General features: G+C 39.8%; 3 protein-coding genes across 6 annotated transcripts; 2 read left to right on the top strand and 1 right to left on the bottom strand.

The window, feature by feature from the left end:
• The first annotated feature begins 167 nt into the window (after positions 1 to 167).
• LOC135637137 (glutamyl-tRNA(Gln) amidotransferase subunit C, chloroplastic/mitochondrial-like) lies at positions 168 to 5862 on the top strand. Of its 3 annotated transcripts, none has more exons than XR_010496163.1 (6): positions 168 to 397; positions 492 to 532; positions 975 to 1030; positions 2527 to 2581; positions 2664 to 2792; positions 5557 to 5780. XR_010496163.1 is itself a non-coding variant. In XM_065149590.1 (6 exons), exons 1-5 carry the CDS (start codon positions 188 to 190, stop codon positions 2737 to 2739), a joined length of 438 nt encoding a protein of 145 aa, XP_065005662.1. In that variant the 5' UTR covers positions 168 to 187; the 3' UTR covers positions 2740 to 2778; positions 5557 to 5780. The 3 variants fall into 3 exon arrangements, 2 of the variants coding, with proteins under 2 accessions (XP_065005662.1, XP_065005661.1); XM_065149590.1 differs by having other exon boundaries at positions 2664 to 2778; XM_065149589.1 differs by lacking the exons at positions 168 to 397; positions 492 to 532; positions 975 to 1030; positions 2527 to 2581; positions 2664 to 2792 and adding an exon at positions 3515 to 4232 and having other exon boundaries at positions 5557 to 5862.
• A 1838-nt stretch (positions 5863 to 7700) lies between these two features.
• LOC103982275 (glutamate decarboxylase) lies at positions 7701 to 11744 on the top strand. The gene is made up of 7 exons (XM_009399164.3): positions 7701 to 7903; positions 7975 to 8179; positions 9650 to 9850; positions 9943 to 10157; positions 10539 to 10792; positions 10889 to 10941; positions 11107 to 11744. The coding sequence occupies exons 1-7, from the start codon at positions 7818 to 7820 to the stop codon at positions 11560 to 11562; spliced, it is 1470 nt and encodes a 489-aa protein (XP_009397439.1). The 5' UTR covers positions 7701 to 7817; the 3' UTR covers positions 11563 to 11744.
• A 4075-nt stretch (positions 11745 to 15819) lies between these two features.
• LOC135635610 (actin-like) lies at positions 15820 to 19135 on the bottom strand. 2 transcript variants are annotated; one of them, XM_065146810.1, is made up of 5 exons: positions 19004 to 19135; positions 17941 to 18009; positions 16930 to 17323; positions 16232 to 16845; positions 15820 to 16092 (listed from the first exon to the last, which is right to left on the bottom strand). In XM_065146810.1, exons 2-5 carry the CDS (start codon positions 17998 to 18000, stop codon positions 16027 to 16029), a joined length of 1134 nt encoding a protein of 377 aa, XP_065002882.1. In that variant the 5' UTR covers positions 18001 to 18009; positions 19004 to 19135; the 3' UTR covers positions 15820 to 16026. The 2 variants fall into 2 exon arrangements, with proteins under 2 accessions (XP_065002882.1, XP_065002881.1); XM_065146809.1 differs by having other exon boundaries at positions 18877 to 19016.
• Positions 19136 to 19536: the final 401 nt, after the last annotated feature.

Below are 19536 nucleotides of genomic sequence, written 5' to 3'. Positions count from 1 at the left end.
CAAATCAATTTGGAGTTCGTTCTCGATCCAGTCCACTGAGAACGCGGTCCGGAATCGGGCCATCCCCTAATTAGACCCGGTTCGTTAACTCACCCGGTCTGGCCCAGGCCTGTTGTCAACCCTTCCCGGTCAAGGATATCGTTGGTGCGAGGGAACTGATGAGGTCCGTCCGCGAAGGAATCACGAGATGTCGGTCACCTCGGCGCTCGGCTGCGGCGCCGCCTTCCTCCGCCACCTCTCCGCCGGGTCCCGGTCCGGTTCGACGCTGATTCTGCTTCGTGCGGGAGGGGCCAAGCCGCGGCCGTACTCCTCGTCCCTCGCGCGTTGCGCCGCCCCCGAACCCCCTGACGTCTCCCGCCTCGCCGACACCGCTCGCATCTCCCTCACCCCGGAAGAGGTTTGAGCCTCTCCCTTTCCCGCTCCCGTGGTTCGGTATCGGCTTGGTTTTCATCTAAAGCTCCCCTCTTTTTGGTTTCTGCTCTTCGTGGCAGGTGGAACAATTTGCCCCCAAGATCAGACAAGTCATCGACTGGTACGCCCGATCTCCCTCGGACTGTATAACTTTTGGAATTCATGTTATTCTCGAGATGTGTGATATCAGTTTTATGGTTCAATTTGTTATCCTAATGACGGGTGATTCATTTACACATTTCCTATCTGCTTATTACGATTTCAAGATATTGGAATTGCCTTCACAGTTCTACCTAGCTGTACTGTGATCCTTTTCAAATGGATATGTAGCTTTGATTTGTATCTCTTCTTTTCCAAAAGAAAATGATGCTGAGAGTTAGAACTACAATTCTTTCTATTTTAGTGAGGATGTTTTGTTCACAAGATTATTGGTAGTTTCTTGATAGCCAGTCAAGCTGTATAGAAGGGCAGCTACTGGAGATGGCTGAACATTTTGCTGTTGTTGTGTGATTTTCTGTGTTGAGCATATCTTGGCATGGTCTTTGATCATTTCTTTTCAATAGGTTTGGACAACTTCAGGCTGTTGATCTGGAAACCATTGAACCGTCACTTCGAGCTGGTACACAACCTTTAATCTTGCGCAATTGCACTTTAAGCTTGGCAATCATAAAACTGTTTCTTAAGGTTTTCTGGTGATTAAAGCATATATTGATAGTTGGATTTATATGCTAATTGTAAAGTTGGATAGTTCTATTGCTGATGTGATTCTGCACCTCTATAAGTACCCTAATGTAAAAAAATAATGAAACCACAAGATCATTTGCCCATGCATCAGGTAAAAATGAATGATATTAGCGATTGCCATAGGCAACCCCTTACTTCATACCGCCACCTTAAAAATAATAAAATATAATTTTTATATGCAACCCCTCAATTTTTAATCATACTCTTATTTCCCACAACCAGCCAATTACCATTACTTCATATAACCGGTAAATCCTATTTCTCGCCTCCTATTTGATCTTTAGATCGTTCCACTTGATTATCAAATGTCTTTTTTTCATCATTTTGCTTCATCGACAATGAAAGATGCTCTGACGGTTAGGAAGAGAAGAAGAAAAAGAAAGGGAAGAAAGGGGTTGGAAGAGCTTGTTGGAATTAAGTGATAAGTTGAGAGCATTTACGTCCATTTGCATTGGGGTAGCTTATAAAATATTAAGAGTTCTTAAACAGGGTTTTAAATAGCAAAAAGAGGTTGTCAATATAAATCTTGATGATATATCATAATTTACATTGTTTTTGAACAAGTTAATGAATTATCAAAATCACACTTTCCTCATGATTTTGATATGGAGATGCTTGAGAGGATGTAGATCAATACCAGATTTAGACCATTAATATGAATCTTGTTGTTGGTTTGAGGATTTCATAGATATACATCAGAAGCCAATTCTCATGATCGTATACATGCATTTTTAAGCACAACTGAAAATACTGAATGCTTCATTGAAGGTTTGGTGTTCGATTGTCAACTCGAGGTTCAGTTTCATGCTCAACATCGTACAAGTCTGTTTAGCATCTGAATTCCTGCATCTTATTGGTTGCAATTGAAGCTCATGCAGAACAGGGATAAATCTCATAATATTTCAGAAGGGGAAACAACAATCATGTTTTACCTAAACTACAAGTGATATTCTATACTGTGACTTGCTGTTGGTTTCCAAATATACAATCTTGTGATTAAAATTTTCAAGTCTCCCGACTCAATGGTACCACCAAGCATGATCCGCGAACAAATGCTGTGATTTTTGTACCTTCAGGTAGGCAGAATTTGGTTTACAACTATTACATGAATTCAAAATTTTCGGAAGAAAGCCTGTTGAGTAGAAAGTTATACTTAAAAGTGGGGCTACTGAAATGATTGGTTCATGCCCCGATCAGTATTAGAACTGCAATATGCAGAAAAAAAAGAAGGAATTATCAGTTTCTTATTATTTTGTTTTTACATTATAAGAATGAATATTAAATGCTATAAACGTTTGCTATATCATCTGTGACATGCAGCGGTGATTAATCTATCCACTTTTCTGTTTATTTCTTATTTTTCTTACTCAGATACTGATGCTAGCACAAGCCAAAGAGAAGATGCTCCAGAAACATTTGGGAACAGGTTAGCAAATTTATGACTTGCCAAAATGTAGATACAATTCTTTGGACCGAGTAACAATTTTTATGTTATGAAACGAATGTAGGGAGGCAATTATAGCAACAGTTCCAAGCTACGACGACCCATATATAAAAGTTCCAAAGGTCTTGAATAAGGAGTAAAGTTTCATTACCTTGCCTGCTGTTTCAAACAGTAAACAGGTTGGATCTTCAAGGTGCTTATACCTCCACTTGACTGTTAATGGAGCCTTTGACTGTTTTGTTTATTTAGTTCATCTACCTTGAGAAATTATGCATATTCCTATTGGATCTGGAAAAGATCAATTACAATTACATCAATCTAAGAGAACATATTAAACAAAGTTGCAGCAGTCTTGGATGCAGTCTCACCAGTTAAGTGTGCTAATTTCTCATGGCCCTCAACATGCATGCAGCTCTAATTCTAATTTAGCCTTTGATATAAGGATAGACATGAGGTTGATATCTCATCATGTGTTTGATGAGGTGGTCGAGGTTAGCATCTCGTGATTGACATCTCATTATCACGTGTTCGACACCTTAGTGTATCTCTAATCTTAATCCTAATCCTTAACTTAGTCTTAAATTTAATTTAATCTTAATCTTAACCCTAATATGAGACTCGTGTCCCGTTTCTATACAGGAATGAATTGATTTGATTTCAATCAAATTTGGATTACAAAAAGACTTGATTTCTGATTTATGTTTACATATGTTTGGTACCCTTAATCTTTAGGGTGTACATGAAAAGGCAGTGCAGGAGTGCTAAGCTAATTATATATTATCTCCTATAATTAATTATTTTTAATATTTTAATATTTATATTTTTAAAAATATATTACGATACTTATATTTATAAAAACAAAATATTTAACGTCGTTTCTTTCATACCGTTAAAGCTGTTGACGAAAACGTTACAGTATTTATCGTTAGCACGTTTCCTGTTTCATGTGTGTTGGACCCATGGAGGCGGCATCTGAACCCTCCGCGCATTAGCACCGATCTTGAGGCATGTCCCCCCCTATCGACACTCGGAATCGCTCGCCACCGCGAAACCCTCGCCATGGCTCTCCTCTCTGTCCTTTCCTCCGCGCTTCCCTTCCTCCACCCCATCCGAACCCCAGCCTCAAACCTTCCTCCTTGCCGCTTCCACCTTCGACCCCGCCGCTCTCTCCGCCGCCTTTCCTCCTCGCCAATCCCGCCGCTCCTTCCCTCCCCCGTTGCCTTCTCCGCCTCTGCGCTCCCACTGGGGGAGCTCGTCGAGAGGGACTGGTCCTTCCTCGACGCCGATGCCACCAATAACGAGGAGCAGCGGGCCGATAAGGCCCGCCGGATCATCTCGGCCGCTGACATCAGGGGGACCGGCTCCAGGGTTCTCGCCGCACTTCCGACCCTAAGTTTCGTCGACCGGGTGGTGGAGTCGGCCCCCTGCGAGCTCCTGGTGGCGATCCATGAGTCGCTTTTCGTGCTCGCCATGATCAAAGAGAGCCACGACCGGGTGCGGTGCTGGCAGGGCGGAGTCGACGCCGTGCCTGAGAGGTTCTCGCCCTTCGATGCCGTGTTCATCGGCTATTTCCCTGGGATGGGCGTTTCGATTGATCAGCTGTTGATCTCGCTTGCTGGGAAGTCCTCTCCAGGTTCGTTTCTTCCTCGTATCCTAAAACACCATCATGAATGAACTAAAATTGGCGTCATTTAGGTAACCATGCAGGTCTTATCAGTTCGTTGTCATTAAAGGTGCCACCTTTGGCTCATATATTTATTGTTTGTTTTTGCTGGAGATTGTGAATCTTGAATGATATCGCCTGATTGACTGACATGACAAAATTGTTTCGATTTCTTAGAACCTCATCCTTTTAACTAGTTTGAAGTCTTTCTTTTTCTTTTCCATGTAATCTTGTTGCGGTGGATGAATTATAGAATTGTCACCAGTGCGGCTGCTATTTCACAAAACTATTTTTGATAATTAGATCACAGACCTGAATGCTCAAAAGTTGGCAACTTCTCTGTTGGTATCAAAGAAATTTCAAAACTTTGCATGGTATATTATGCAATTGCCATAGTAGAGTCCTTTTTAGTTTAGGAGTCCAATGTCTATTACTAGGAGAGTTACCGGGAGTCATTGTGGTCTTTTGGTACCTTTGAGCCTTTGTAAATATGAGTCAGTTCGACACCCATCACTTTCTTCTCTCGCTTGAATGCTAGTACTTGAAAGAAGAGGTCTGTTAAAGTGCTGTTCCATATCGAAAGTATCAAAGAAGAGAAATTTGTAAATTTATTTGTTTAACTAATGTTAGCAACATCCACTGGGGATAGCACATTAACGAGGCCTTCTTACGAGATTTACGACTAGACAAACAGATATAGGAAACTCAGTGATTTTGCAAGATTTAAGTTTCTCCCTTTGATCTTGGAAAGAATGTTAGCTTGTAGGAAGGCTTGGATAAGAGATTCAGCTGGTTGGTATTTCTACATGAATGAGGGAACTAGCAAAGTAATATTCTATACAAAAGCCAACATTTGGTCTGCCAGCATGATTTTCAAGTATTGGCAGAGGCTTGTCTAATAAAGCCAAGGATAATCAAATGCTAATAAGGTCAACGTATTGGTTTCTGTTTCGGAGACTGGGAACTTTAGAAATCAGCATTGGTGTGGATTCACCTGATGGCTGATAAGTCGAAACATTGTTTCGGAAAACATAGTCCAATTTGTGTTGGCAACAAGATGCATTTATTGCTCATGTTCTTTTTTTTTATTGCTGTGTCAACTTCATAGCTAACCCATGTTGTCACTGATCAAAATCGATCCCACTTACGAGCACCTAGAATTCTATAACTACTGCAGTTTAATCAACCATTCTACAAACTTCTACCTCTGGACATCCAAATATTTCTTCTGTAATATTTTTGCTGCTACATTTGACAACAATCCCTTCATGTCGACTCAATTTGTATTTTACAGGTGCAAGGGTGGTTCTCAGCTTTGATCAAGGGAGGGAGGTCATAGAGCAAAACCATAGGCAGCAATATCCTGATATGGTGACTAATAACTTGCCTGATAGAACAGAGCTAGAAAGGGCTGCGATGGAACATTCGTTTCATATAACAGAATTTGTTGATGAGCCCACCTTTTACCTTGCTGTATTGAGATTCCATGACTAAGAAAACTCAGGTCATTCTTTTTTATGCCTTGGCATGTCTCCCATACTTTTAAGAAATGGTCATTGTTTTGTTCATTAGTGGAATCTGTCGTCTGGTTTTGAGTACAGCTTTATTTGTAAAATGCATTGTGTACTTTTTTTTTTCCATTGTTTTCATTGTTCATCCATCAAAGATTGTGCCTCTAATCTGATGCGTGGAGTTTTCATGCTTTTTCTTTGATTTCTGGTGGGATCGTGGTGGATAAGATAAGTAGGATGTTATACTATGACTAAGAAAACTCAGGTCATTCTGTTTGACGCCTTGGCATGTCTCCCATATTTTTAAGAAGCAGTCATTGTTTTCATTGTTCATCCATCAAAGATTTTGCGTCTAATCTCACGCGTGAAGTTTTCATGATTTTTCTTTGATTTCTGGTGGGTTGGTGGTGGATAAGATAAGTAGGATGTTATACTATGACTAAGAAAACTCAGGTCATTCTGTTTGACGCCTTGTCATGTCTCCCATATTTTTAAGAAGCAGTCATTGTTTTCATTGTTCATCGATCAAAAATTTTGCCTCTAATCTCATGCGTGAAGTTTTCATGCTTTTTCTTTGATTTCTGGTGGGATGGTGGTGGATAAGATAAGTAGGATGTTATACTATGACTAAGAAAACTCAGGTCATTCTGTTTGACGCCTTGGCATGTCTCCCATATTTTTAAGAAGCAGTCATTGTTTTCATTGTTCATCCATGAAAGATTTTGTGTCTAATCTCACGCGTGAAGTTTTCATGATTTTTCTTTGATTTCTGGTGGGATGGTGGTGGATAAGATAAGTAGGATGTTATACTATGACTAAGAAAACTCAGGTCATTCTGTTTGACGCCTTGGCATGTTTCCCATATTTTTAAGAAGCAGTCATTGTTTTCATTGTTCATCCATCAAAGATTTTGCGTCTAATCTCACACGTTAAGTTTTCATGATTTTTCTTTGCTCTCTGATGTGACTGTGGTGGATAAGATAAGTAGGATGTTATACTATGACTAAGAAAACTCAGGTCATTCTTTTTGATGCTTTGGCATGTCTCCCATATTTTTAAGAAGCGGTCATTGTGAGCTTTTATCTGTAAAACGCATCGTGTACCTTTTTTTCATTGTTCATCCATCAATGATTTTGCTCGTAACCTCATGCGCCAAGCTTTCATGATTTTCTTTGCTCTCTGGTGGGATTGTGGTGGATAAGATGCTTAGGATGTATACTATGATATAATGATTAGTGTTTGTGTTCCATAATTGCCTTGAAGGATTGACTTTTCTACTTCTTTCCAGTACAGGCTCATAACATATAAAAAATGATCGTTTATAAGGTGCTTTTGGTTTTAGTTATTGTGAACTGTCTTGAATTAAGGTAAATGTGGTTGTTGCAATCTTAAGTTGCTTGTTTTCATTTGGTTTTTTTTATTGTGAAGACCTTAGTCAACGTTTCGTCTCAGATATAAGTAATCGTCGTTAGAAAGTTATGACATGATCTGTAACAGGGTTGTTCCTGTCTTCATCAATCTATGGAAGGAAAGGATGACACGGTGGAAGGACTATTACTGGTTTCCATGATACATAATACTTAATAAAAGCAATATATAAAAACTATATATGCTTCAATAAAGAAGACAACATATCAAGTAAAAGCTGTATCAATCGTTAGATTTGATCTGATGTATATTTGCTGCGATGCTATAGGAACCCCTTCGACGGAAGACTGCTTCACCTCCAGTCCTTCGATTGGTTGAATCCCGTGTAAGCTGCGATCTGGACAAAGAGAATCCATACATTATTTGCCACGTCAAATAACTCTCATTCTTCTCAATAAAAGTCTCGCCGTGAACGACTGGGGATCGTGTCGTGAAGAAGAAGACGATGCAGTCACCATCTTCTGTCCCACTGAAAGGGCCCAATGTCTGCCATTATTGTATACGAAAAAGCAAGCCTATCCCCCACTATAATAACACCATCCATGCCAAGGTAAACACCCACCTCCCTATCTCTCAGATACCTCCATATCCTCCCGGTTTCAGGCAGGAAACGACCATGGCGCTCTCGAGGATCGCGTCGGAGACGGACGTGTCGATCCAGCACACCTTCGCCTCCCGCTACGTCCGCGATTCCCTCCCCAGGTCTGCTCTTCTGCTTCTGCTTCTACTCTTGTCGCGTGAACCACTTGACCGTCGTATCGTGCGGCGTGCAGGTTCCGGATGCCGGCGAACTCGATCCCCAAGGAGGCGGCGTACCAGATCATCAACGACGAGCTGATGCTGGACGGGAACCCGCGGCTGAACCTGGCGTCGTTCGTCACCACCTGGATGGAGCCGGAGTGCGACAAGCTCATCATGGCCGCCGTCAACAAGAACTACGTCGACATGGACGAGTACCCCGTCACCACCGAGCTGCAGGTAAATCTCTCCCTCATCTTGTTTGATGAAATGCCTTCCCTTGCAAGTAAAATGACCGTTTCGCCGAACGTGTGGACCCCATCCGATAATGAATACTGTGGGGGACGCGGGTTGATGTGTCCGTGGATCCGTCTCCGCCGGTGGATCATATTAAATTGAGTTATTTGCTGAGCACCGCTAGTTCGTCGACCAATCCCTGCTTTCCACGCGACGTATAAGCTCGCATCACGGTTGCCGACTAAGGGACATTTAATCGTGGGGACTTGTGAAGTCGTACCAATCGACATCGAACCCCATCAACCCGTGACTCGAACCCAGTGGGGACCGCAATAAGACTCGATTTGGCCCCTGGTGAGTCGATGCTATTGGGGTTCAGAGTCGACGGTCACAAATGGTTTGGTTTTGGTTTGACGTGTCGCTGGGGCTTCGGTAGCTTTACGTTGCGATCAGCTTCAATATAGATGTCGGTGTGAGGACGGCAGTCGTAATCGATCGTTCATATCACCTAATAAATCGATCGTTGGCCCGATTTCACATGATCTCGCTAGCTAGGTTAGTCAAATTGAAAGTTATCAGATCGAGTGATTTATTAGGTGATATGAACAAATTGATCATATTATTGACATCCAATTAATGTTATTGTGGCTCGATCAAAATTGGGGAACATCTTATCAATCGGCAGCCACATCCATGGTCCGTTGAGATTCGGGCTTGGACTCGATGGGCCCGTTTTTAAGATTTGTGCCGCGTGATCGTCGGGGTGTGGGCAAGACGCTTCCCCCGGCCTCCCCCCTCTCCGGGAAAACAGGGTTAGACGAAGGAAGAAGAACTAATCCCCAGATCAGCCGATGCTTCTCTTCGCATGGCTGAAGCCGACGCGGATGTCGGGAGCCGACTGGCGTTGGCGCGGTCCGCCCTTCCTTATTCCTGCAGGCCGGACTCGAAATCGTTCGCCTGGACATCAGTAGCTCTGGTCTTTTCCCGCCATGCGATGATTGACCTCAAGAGGGTGATCTTGATGTTGGATTTTTGAGCGAGGAGTCTTTAGATCCATCTCAAAGTTTGAGCTTTTAGGGAGAAATATGAATTGGTCAGTCACTCGCACTTTTCTTTCGTAAAAAATAGATTTGGTTTTGGACTTCACCTGCTACATAGCGAGACACTACTGCGTATTGTGGAAGGATGAAAGAAAAGAAATAGTGATTATTATTTTTAGTTAAATTAACAAAAAATGAAGACTACAATTCTCAATCATGATATTTGATTAATGTAAAAGAGGTTGTTGTAGTGGATCAAGGAACCAGTGTCAAATACAAAAATTAGCATATTGTCACCACCTTTAATCCAGAAAATCAAGTGATTTCCATTTAATTCCAGCCAAAAATTTGAATGATTTGTAGTCATAATCTCCCAGCTAAAGAAAAAAATGAGCTTGACTGCTTTAACATTCATGTTCCTTTGTTGATTCAGAACCGATGTGTGAACATGATTGCCCATCTCTTCAATGCTCCTATCGGTGAGTCAGAGGCTGCGGTGGGAGTTGGAACTGTGGGCTCTTCAGAAGCCATAATGCTTGCTGGGCTAGCCTTCAAGAGGAAATGGCAGAACAAGAGGAAAGCTGAAGGCAAGCCTTGTGACAAACCGAACATTGTCACCGGTGCCAACGTACAAGTAAGCATTTGATGCTGAATTATCTTAGGTATGTCTACCTTCTACCTATTGCATGTTTTAAGTATTGCGACACAACTCTTTGATCATAATAGGTCTGCTGGGAGAAGTTCGCGAGGTACTTTGAGGTGGAACTTAAGGAAGTGAAGCTGAGGGATGACTACTTTGTCATGGACCCTCACAAAGCAGTTGACATGGTTGATGAGAACACCATTTGTGTTGCCGCAATCCTAGGTTCAACCCTTAATGGAGAATTCGAGGATGTGAAGCTTCTCAATGACCTCTTAACTCAGAAGAACAAGGAAACTGGGTAAGCATATAAATCCACTCATGACCTCCTCAATGGCTATCGTATTTAAACTTCATGAACGAACAATCGATAACCAACCTGATTTATCGAACAAGTTCAGTCTCATTACCAGGCCTACCTCAACAACCATAACTGAAAGTCCGTCACTCTTCACTTCATATCCTGCTAGTGAATTGTTGTCAAGTGTACCTTTCAAAAACTATGTTTTATATGATTGAACAACTAGACCGATGACAAACTTTAGAGGCAATTTTGCTTTCTAAATTTTGTGTAGTTACTTTCTTTTGTTCCTTAAGTCAAAATTGCTCCTTTTCCATCCCTTTTTACTATTATCAATAACGTGCCATCATTTGTTTAGACTAAACCATAATTGTATCACAGTTGGGACACACCAATCCATGTTGATGCTGCGAGCGGTGGGTTCATTGCACCATTCTTGTACCCAGACCTGACATGGGACTTCAGACTACCGCTAGTGAAGAGCATTAATGTCAGTGGCCACAAATATGGTCTTGTGTATGCTGGCATTGGATGGGTCATCTGGCGGAGCAAGGAGGACTTACCTGAAGAACTCATCTTCCACATCAACTACCTTGGCACCGATCAACCTACATTCACTCTCAACTTCTCCAAAGGTAACAAATCAATCCACCAAACACATGGCACAAAAGCTTGTTATCCCCCTACAGTCAATTGTTGTTGGGACACTATCTATCGTCTATGATTTCCAGGCTCTAGCCAAGTCATTGCACAGTACTACCAACTAATTCGCTTGGGTTATGAGGTAAGAGGCCTAGTTAATGTAATTTTGTGACTTTCATGATTAATCTTGTGACTGTGTTGAAGGTCTTGTTTTTCTGGCAGACTTTTGAATTCTTCTGCTGAAAATTTGACTCTTTCGTATGCTCTCTCATGCATAATACCACATAGCATCGGACTATTGATGCAGGGGTACAAGAACATAATTGAGAACTGTCAGGAGAATGCTTTGGTGCTGAAGAATGGCCTTGAGAAGACTGGGCGGTTCAACATAGTCTCCAAGGACAATGGTGTACCCCTTGTGGCGTTCTCGCTCAAGGACCGAAGTCGACATGATGAGTTTGAGGTGTCAGATTTCTTACGCAGGTATGGGTGGATTGTGCCGGCATACACCATGCCGCCTGATGCACAGCACGTGACCGTTCTCCGTGTCGTCATCCGGGAGGACTTCAGCCGGACATTGGCAGAGCGTCTCGTTCACGACATTGAGAGGGTGTTGCATGAGCTTGATGCACTCCCACCAAAGAACAATGGCGAGGAGGCCAAGCATGCCAGAGAGATGAAGATACAACGCTCTGTGACTGAAGCTTTGAAGAAGATGGTCTTGGCCAGTAAGGCCAAAGGCAAGACCACTGGAGTTTGTTAATTAGCAGCTACTGCCAAGTGACGAGTATTTAAGGTCTCATTAGAAAAAGAGGCTCCTTTTCTCCAGCTTTTTCTCTTGCTTGCATCGTTTGAGATCCTCCTCTGTTGTACTGTAAGCAACTCTCTTAAGCTTGTTCCTATGTTGGAATAAAATTTGCAAGACCGACTTGGGTCATCGTTAAAGATTTGTGTTTGTATGTTGTTGGTGATAAGACATGGATGAAAGTGGTTAAGGTTTATTTCATAACATCTGACATTGTTGTCCTAATGCAACTCCACCTTGTTTTTTTTTTTTTTTTCCTCTGTACTTAGGATCGACATGGTTGTACATCGTTGGTAGTAAGCGATTGATTGAGATATATTCCAATGAATTACATCCGCGTGTAATTCATATTTTTTCTAATATTTTTTTTTCATGTGTGATTCTATTAGGTTTAGAAGCTATTGTTTAATATCAAAAGATCACCAGCAATTTAAATATGCATTCGAGCATTCGCCTAGGTACTAAGGTGAGATGAGACGAGGCTCGTGTGCCTTAAGGGACGATCAGGTAATGCGCTTCAATAAAGTGTTAACTAGGCGCTTCCCTAAACCCAGGTCTCAAGCATCTCTGACAAGCGCCTAATTTAAATGAAGCAACTGAACCAGACTTCTTTTACTTACTCGTAAAACTCACCTTTCACACGCTCGCATGACCCCAGCCATCAACCCTGGTGCAACTTCTGCCTTCGTCGCCAATGCTTCCCCTACCGTTGCCTCCACTGCCGATGCATAAGATCGAGGCTTCCTATGTCGCTGAAGGATGGGTCCGATGGCCTAGCCTTCGTACCTAGTAGTTTCTGTCGTCGTTGCTTCTATATGTAGTTCCTTCCACCATTGAGGGAGAGGACTGTAGCTTCCTCTGCCACCAATAAACGTCTAAAGTTTCCTCCTCTCATGACATCACCGTTCGTAGCTTTCTCGTTGTTGTCCGCAGCTTCCTTTGCCGTCATGGTTGTATTCGTAGCTTCCTCTATCGTTGCCACAATCGTTCGTCGCTATCATCGTTCGTCGCTATCATCGTCTGAAGTTTCTACCATTGCTGCCCTCTCTTTCCTTACTTTCCACCATTGATAACACTTTTCTCTCATTCTAACTATTGTTAACAGTAAATAATATACTGTTAATAGTTGATTGTTAACTATTGTACAAAACAATATTTATTTAGATTGATAATATACTATTTAGATTTTAATATTGCTAATCTTATTTATTTGAAATTATTATTAGAGTTTCAAGATTAATAATAATTATACAAAATAATTCAAAAGATTCTTTAAAAAATTCAAGAAATGATCCAACTTCGAATATAATTATCTAAACGATAAGAAAGATTCTAAGATCAGTAGATGTGATATTTTTCATGTAAAGCAACATCTAATAGGAAATTTCAAGAATGTATCAACTTACAACAAGTGTCTACTTGATGTATAAGAAGAGCTATTGACTTATATGACAAAAAAAAGATAAAAAAAAATGAATCTTATAAAATTTTACCAAAGATAATATTAAATATATTAGATATGATAAAGAAGAAGATTATTTTGAATGTGTCAATCCAAGTGAGAAAAGAATATATGACATAAAAGGAAATGAATTACTGAGAAGAGTAAAAAAGGATCGATAGCCTTATATATATATTAGAGATCATAGAAGCAATTAGGGTAAGCAAAAGCTAAATTAAGACAAACAAATATAAGTGATGCTTGTGATAAGAAAATAAGGGGAAAAGCAATTCAACACATTACTCACTTCTTCTATCTTTTTCCTTAGTAATTATCATTTAAATAGTTTTAAAGGGATGATTAAAGCTATTGAAAGATACGATAACAGATTAAAAGCTCTAAGTTATTATAAGATATGAGTATTATTACTGAAAAAAAAAGTTGGATTACATAAATAACTTATTAAATGGCTACAAAGAATTATGTGTAAAATATGGTTACTCAGAAGTTTAGATCGACAAAAAACATAATAGTATAATTAATTTTATGATCAATTGTTCTTTAAAAATATGAAGTCAATAGATAGATCATTTTTATAAAATATAGAGAAAAGATATATTATTTTCTTCGCAAGTTTATGAAAGAAATTGGCAAACAAAATATCATTCAAGTTATAACCCAATGAAAGCAACTATGTATTAATTAGTATCTGTTAAAAATTTTAATCTTTTAATTACTTTATCTTCAATTTAAATAGAATAACTATGTACCTCCCCAGTCTTATTAATTGTTTTATCTTTTATCTTAAGTAATTGTATCGATTTAATGTTGGAATATATTGAAAGTATTTTTAAAGTCTTCAAGACTTTAGAACTATAATTTTTATTGTTGGATTTTTTTATAATCATAGTGGAACTTTGAATATGATAAGAGAATTTATAGAAAATAAAAAATTTGTAAGATATGATATCACTTGATTTGCTATTGTAACATTAGAGTGTGTATTATCAAAAACATAATATGAAAAATATATTTATCTCAAAAAAACGAAAGGCAAGAGTACTAGTGATATCATTTTAATATTATCCTTTTAAAATCTTATCATTTATATATTAAAGGTAATGGGCCAAGTCTTTCAATTGATAGATAATAAAAAAAAGTTTATAATAAGATATATTTATAAGGCTATGGGTAGAGCAAAAGAGACGATTCAAAAATCTCTTAATAGAAATAAATAAAAGTATAATAAAATATTTATAATCATTGACGAAAGATAGAATTATCAACTTCATCATCCATTACATGCAGCATGATATTATTTGAACATAGAATTTCTTATGAGCACATCTCTAATGAGTTTGATATAAAAATTATAAATAGGTTATATCAGTATATTATAAAATTAGTTTCAAACCTTCGGGTATAAGATAAAATCATACATATATTATCTTTATATAAGAATATCGATGGTCTTTTTTTTAATTCCAATGGTAGTTTGATTTAGGATAACTATATCCCTAAGTATTAATATACTAATATAATTAATTATATATATATATATATATATATATATATTATTACTAATAATAAAATAAATTTTGTAGTTGAATGATGAAGTCTATTTGAAAATTCTACCCCGAATTTACAATAATTGATTATGAAAATTCTTCATTTGACATATAGTGTTATGGGTTGTGAACAAAACTGGAGTGTCTTTTGGCATATAAGGATTATAGAATATTTTTGTTTTAATTAATTTATTTTTATTTTTAATATATATTAATATATTTTTAAATTATATGACGTGATAGATTCACATAAAAAGAAGCAATCAATTAGAGCATCAATGATTGCATAATATTATTTATATAAAGTATATCAAATATTGAAGGTTTGTTATGATATATAAAATAACATTGATCCAATCTCATTATAAGATAATAATGATTCAAATGAGTAGTTGGTAGGAGAAATGAATGTGAACTTACAAGATATCGAAAATAAGTTTATATTTGAATACGACAGTTTGATATGAGGAGATATGACAAGATCCTTAGGTGTTGAAGAATTATAGACATTATGTATAAGACAAATAACAAAGAAAAAAAATTATCACAGAAGCCTCAAACTCAACTATTGTCGAAGAGGAAAAAAATATATTTTGATAAAGATGGACGAGAGAAAAAGAAAGATGATGATATTGATTATGATAATAATTAAATTTGATGTAAAAACTTTATTGCTTTTTAGTCTTTTAATATTTTTGTTATTAAAAGATGAATATTATAACTTTATACGTTAGATCTTTTGAATTTAATATCATATTTTAAGTTATATAATCATATTTATTAATTATATTATATATTTTAGAATGTTTGAGAATTTTGGGATGTCGATGTCTAAAACTTTTTAAATCACTTAAAATCACAAGCTATTTTGATCACCATAGCATAATTCTTGGATTCTGATTCTCAAGTGGTATTGCGTCAAGAATTATTTCTTAATATCTACCTTTGCGTCGGGTGCAGAAGTTAATCAATTCAGGTACATCGAGCGTAGAAGTGAATCAGCAAATAGATTCAGATGTGTGTGCCTCTTTGCTGATCCAAGAAGAAACATGAAACACAAACAAGCACCAATAATCACAACCATCGGCATGAGAAAAAGCATTTACTCCTCTGGAAATCTCAGAAACATGGTGAGAAGGACCGAGTCTACCCGGTGTTCAATATCGGAACAGAAGCCTCACGACACAGCTCAAGAAGAGACCAAGATTGACAATGGAAAGAAGAGCTTATGATCATGTTCTTTCTGGTTTAATCAAAGCCTCGTGTATAACAAGCACACAACAAAATAGACCCTTCTCTTCTCCGCAAGCAGGTGTGCCCCATATATCATCGTCAGCCACTGGGCAACAACAACGTAACTCCTTCCAATGGATTTTGACTGACTTGATCTGGTTGACGCTGAAAAGCAAACATTTAGAAGCATTTCCTGTGCACGATCGATGGGCCGGACTCATCGTACTCCGCCTTCGCGATCCACATCTGCAACCAAGATTAAACACGAATCAGAAACCCTATCACCAAAGGCGAAACATGATCTGATGTATATTGTTAACACTTCCCCTCACTTATGGAGGGTAAATTAGTTGAACCACGGATGAGACATGGTCCAACACTTTACCTGTTGGAACGTGCTGAGCGATGCCAAGATGGAGCCTCCAATCCAGACGCTGTACTTCCTCTCTGGTGGAGCCACCACCTTGATCTTCATGCTGCTCGGTGCCAATGCCGTGATCTCCTTGCTCATCCTGTCGGCAATTCCGGTGAACATGGTGGATCCTCCACTGAGGACGATGTTCCCATACAGATCCTTCCTGATGTCCACATCGCACTTCATGATGGAGTTGTAGGTTGTCTCGTGAATGCCTGCAGCTTCCATCCCGATCATCGATGGCTGGAAGAGCACCTCCGGGCAGCGGAACCGCTCCGCGCCGATGGTGATCACCTGCCCATCGGGGAGCTCGTAGGACTTCTCCACCGATGAGCTGGTCTTAGCAGTCTCCAGCTCTTGCTCATAGTCGAGAGCGATGTACGACAGCTTTTCCTTCATGTCTCTCACGATCTCACGCTCCGCAGTGGTGGTGAAGGAGTAGCCACGCTCGGTCAAAATCTTCATGAGGTTATCGGTCAGGTCACGTCCGGCCAAGTCCAAGCGCAGGATTGCATGTGGGAGGGCGTAGCCTTCGTAGATTGGGACTGTGTGGCTGACACCATCCCCTGAGTCCAGCACAATACCTGCACAAGAGTTCGAGTGTGAGAATCATCAACATGCATGTTCATTGCATAGATGTTGTTGATGAGATAAGATCTGATACATACCAGTTGTGCGACCACTAGCATAAAGTGAGAGAACAGCTTGAATGGCGACGTACATAGCAGGGGCATTGAAGGTTTCAAACATGATCTGGGTCATCTTCTCACGGTTAGCTTTCGGGTTGAGAGGGGCCTCGGTGAGGAGGATGGGGTGCTCTTCGGGGGCCACCCGGAGCTCATTGTAGAAGGTGTGGTGCCATATCTTCTCCATGTCATCCCAGTTGTTCACTATGCCATGCTCGATGGGATACTTCAGAGTCAGAATGCCTCGCTTGGATTGAGCTTCGTCCCCGACATATGCATCTTTCTGACCCATGCCCACCATGACACCAGTGTGGCGCGGGCGGCCTACGATGCTGGGGAAAACAGCTCTTGGAGCATCATCACCGGCAAATCCAGCCTAGAAAGAGAGGAAAAAGATAAGTTGGTAAATTGAGATAATAAAGGAAAAAGATAAGACGGTAAAGTGAGATAGTTCTGACTTCCAATTAATTCCATTACAAAAGGAACAATAAGCCGTGATACAACTACATGTATTTTTTCCTGTAATAAAGTACCGTACAGAGTATTACTTCCAAGTAATTTCATTCTCTGTTGGATTATGAGCATTGACAGATTGGAGAGTGTGATAGCAGATGTTGTACCATAACCATCCCAAGCAATTCTATCAAAATAATAAACATAAGTCGATAATGTGCCAACTGTCTGAGGTCAACTATATGCATTTTTCCCTAAAAAGCAATACTTTGAAGTAATTACATTGCCAGTTACAAAGATGGATTCTAAGCATTGATATACTACGGAATGTGATGCATATAAAGTTGTACAATAACCATCCCAGGTAATTCTACTACAGTCATAGCAATAAGTTGTACTGTCCCAACCATTTAGGGTCAACTACATGTTTTTTTTCCTGCAAATAAGTTCTGAACAAAGCAATAGTAGTTTCATTTCTATCAACAAAGTTGGATCATAAGCACCGATAGACTGCAGAATATGATGTAGATGTAGTTGTACCTTGACCATTCCAGTCCCATTGTCACACACCAGAGGTTGAACATCCTCACCTTCTGCCATTGCTTATATCTGCCAAAGGAGTTGCTATGTTAATCACTGATGCGGAGAAAAGATAACAAATTGCGTTCATAGTTATCGATTGATGCTAAAAAACTATCAAAGTAATATCATGGAACAGAACAACTTCAACAAATGTTTTCATACTTTTGTTGAGCCAGATCATCTGATCAAGCTCAACCTACTTGTACCATTCACTCGGTTACTTCAGCTTATGATTTGCATAGGTACAATGAGTTACAAGATGAGCCTATTACCTTCATGTGCTTTGGTCGGACCCCCACTTGGACAATCCAATATTATCAAAAAAAATAAAAATTAAATATCAATTGGTGCCGATTTACATGATCCAATGGGTAAATGTCAATCGAAAAACACCAATTCAATCAATAGTTGAATCTTCTTATCGAAGAATATTGATATTGAACTTCCTTTAGACCCTAGTCCTCGAAAAGCAAATGCAAAAGTTATAGTCACCAGGGCAAAACCTAGAATCGAATGGCTTACATGCACAAATTTATGCAGCAGATCTTGTGCCAAACGAATCTTAAAAACACACAAACCCTAAGCTACAAGTGGCTTATAGTTAAGCTTCGTCTCTGCTGAATGCTCAGCAAACCAGAAAACCATAAGCATCCACTATCGAGTGACATCATTGAATGTGCAGAACGCAAAGCAGAGGATGGAACGTAAACAGCACAACACAAAGGATGTAAACACAAATCATATTAACTTCAAGAAGATAAAGAAACATGCAGATGTCACATTCTGTGCAACCTGTTTACAGATGAGATGTGAATACGAGTTACAGAAACATCTCAAGAAGAAGAAGAAGAAGAAGAAGAAGAAGAAGAAGAAGAAGAAGGATGAGATGATTACAAGAACGAGACAAGGATCCTTCCAACGGGGTGAATAGAGGAGGAAGAGGAGGAGAAGTTGGAGAGGAAGAAGAAGGGCCGAACGATCGACGAACGATGGTTCGAGCCCTTCCCTCGTTCCCACTTACCCTCTGCCTCACTCGCTTCAGTTACTTCTTCCGGATTTATACGGGCGGGCGGAGGGCGATGCGGGGAGCGGAGGAGGCGGAGGGCCGCTTCGTGCGCCGCTCCTACCGGTAGCCAATGGCCGCCCGGTTATCGCTGCCCGGCCTTTTATGGGATGGCAATATATTGTCGGGTCGGATCCTTACCATTTCGAACGGTTTTGAAACCGACGGATTCAGATATTGCATCCAAAAACCGATTGCCTCAGATTGCTGTTACAAGGCTAATCGTGTTCTATGTCGTGGCGAAATGCTTCGTCCGCGAGTTCACAGAGGAATCGTGTTCGATAAACGACGACCTCTTATTCCGACGACAAACCCTTCAAATTCTGCAGTCCTGTTCGTACCATCGGTGACCGGAATCCAGAAGAAGGCAAGACTGTTTAAGATGGTGCAAAGACCGTCGGTGTACTTACCTGAGACCAGCCTGACAAAAGAGAAACCAAATAATCATTTTATTTTGTGGTCTGATCCTTAAAATTCCGCTAATCTTATTC

This window comes from Musa acuminata, chromosome BXJ3-4, assembly GCF_036884655.1.
Source record: "Musa acuminata AAA Group cultivar baxijiao chromosome BXJ3-4, Cavendish_Baxijiao_AAA, whole genome shotgun sequence".
Taxonomy (NCBI): Eukaryota; Viridiplantae; Streptophyta; class Magnoliopsida; order Zingiberales; family Musaceae; genus Musa; species Musa acuminata.
The sequence above is the reverse complement of the archived record's forward strand: the minus strand, read 5'-3'. Positions and strand labels throughout refer to the sequence as shown.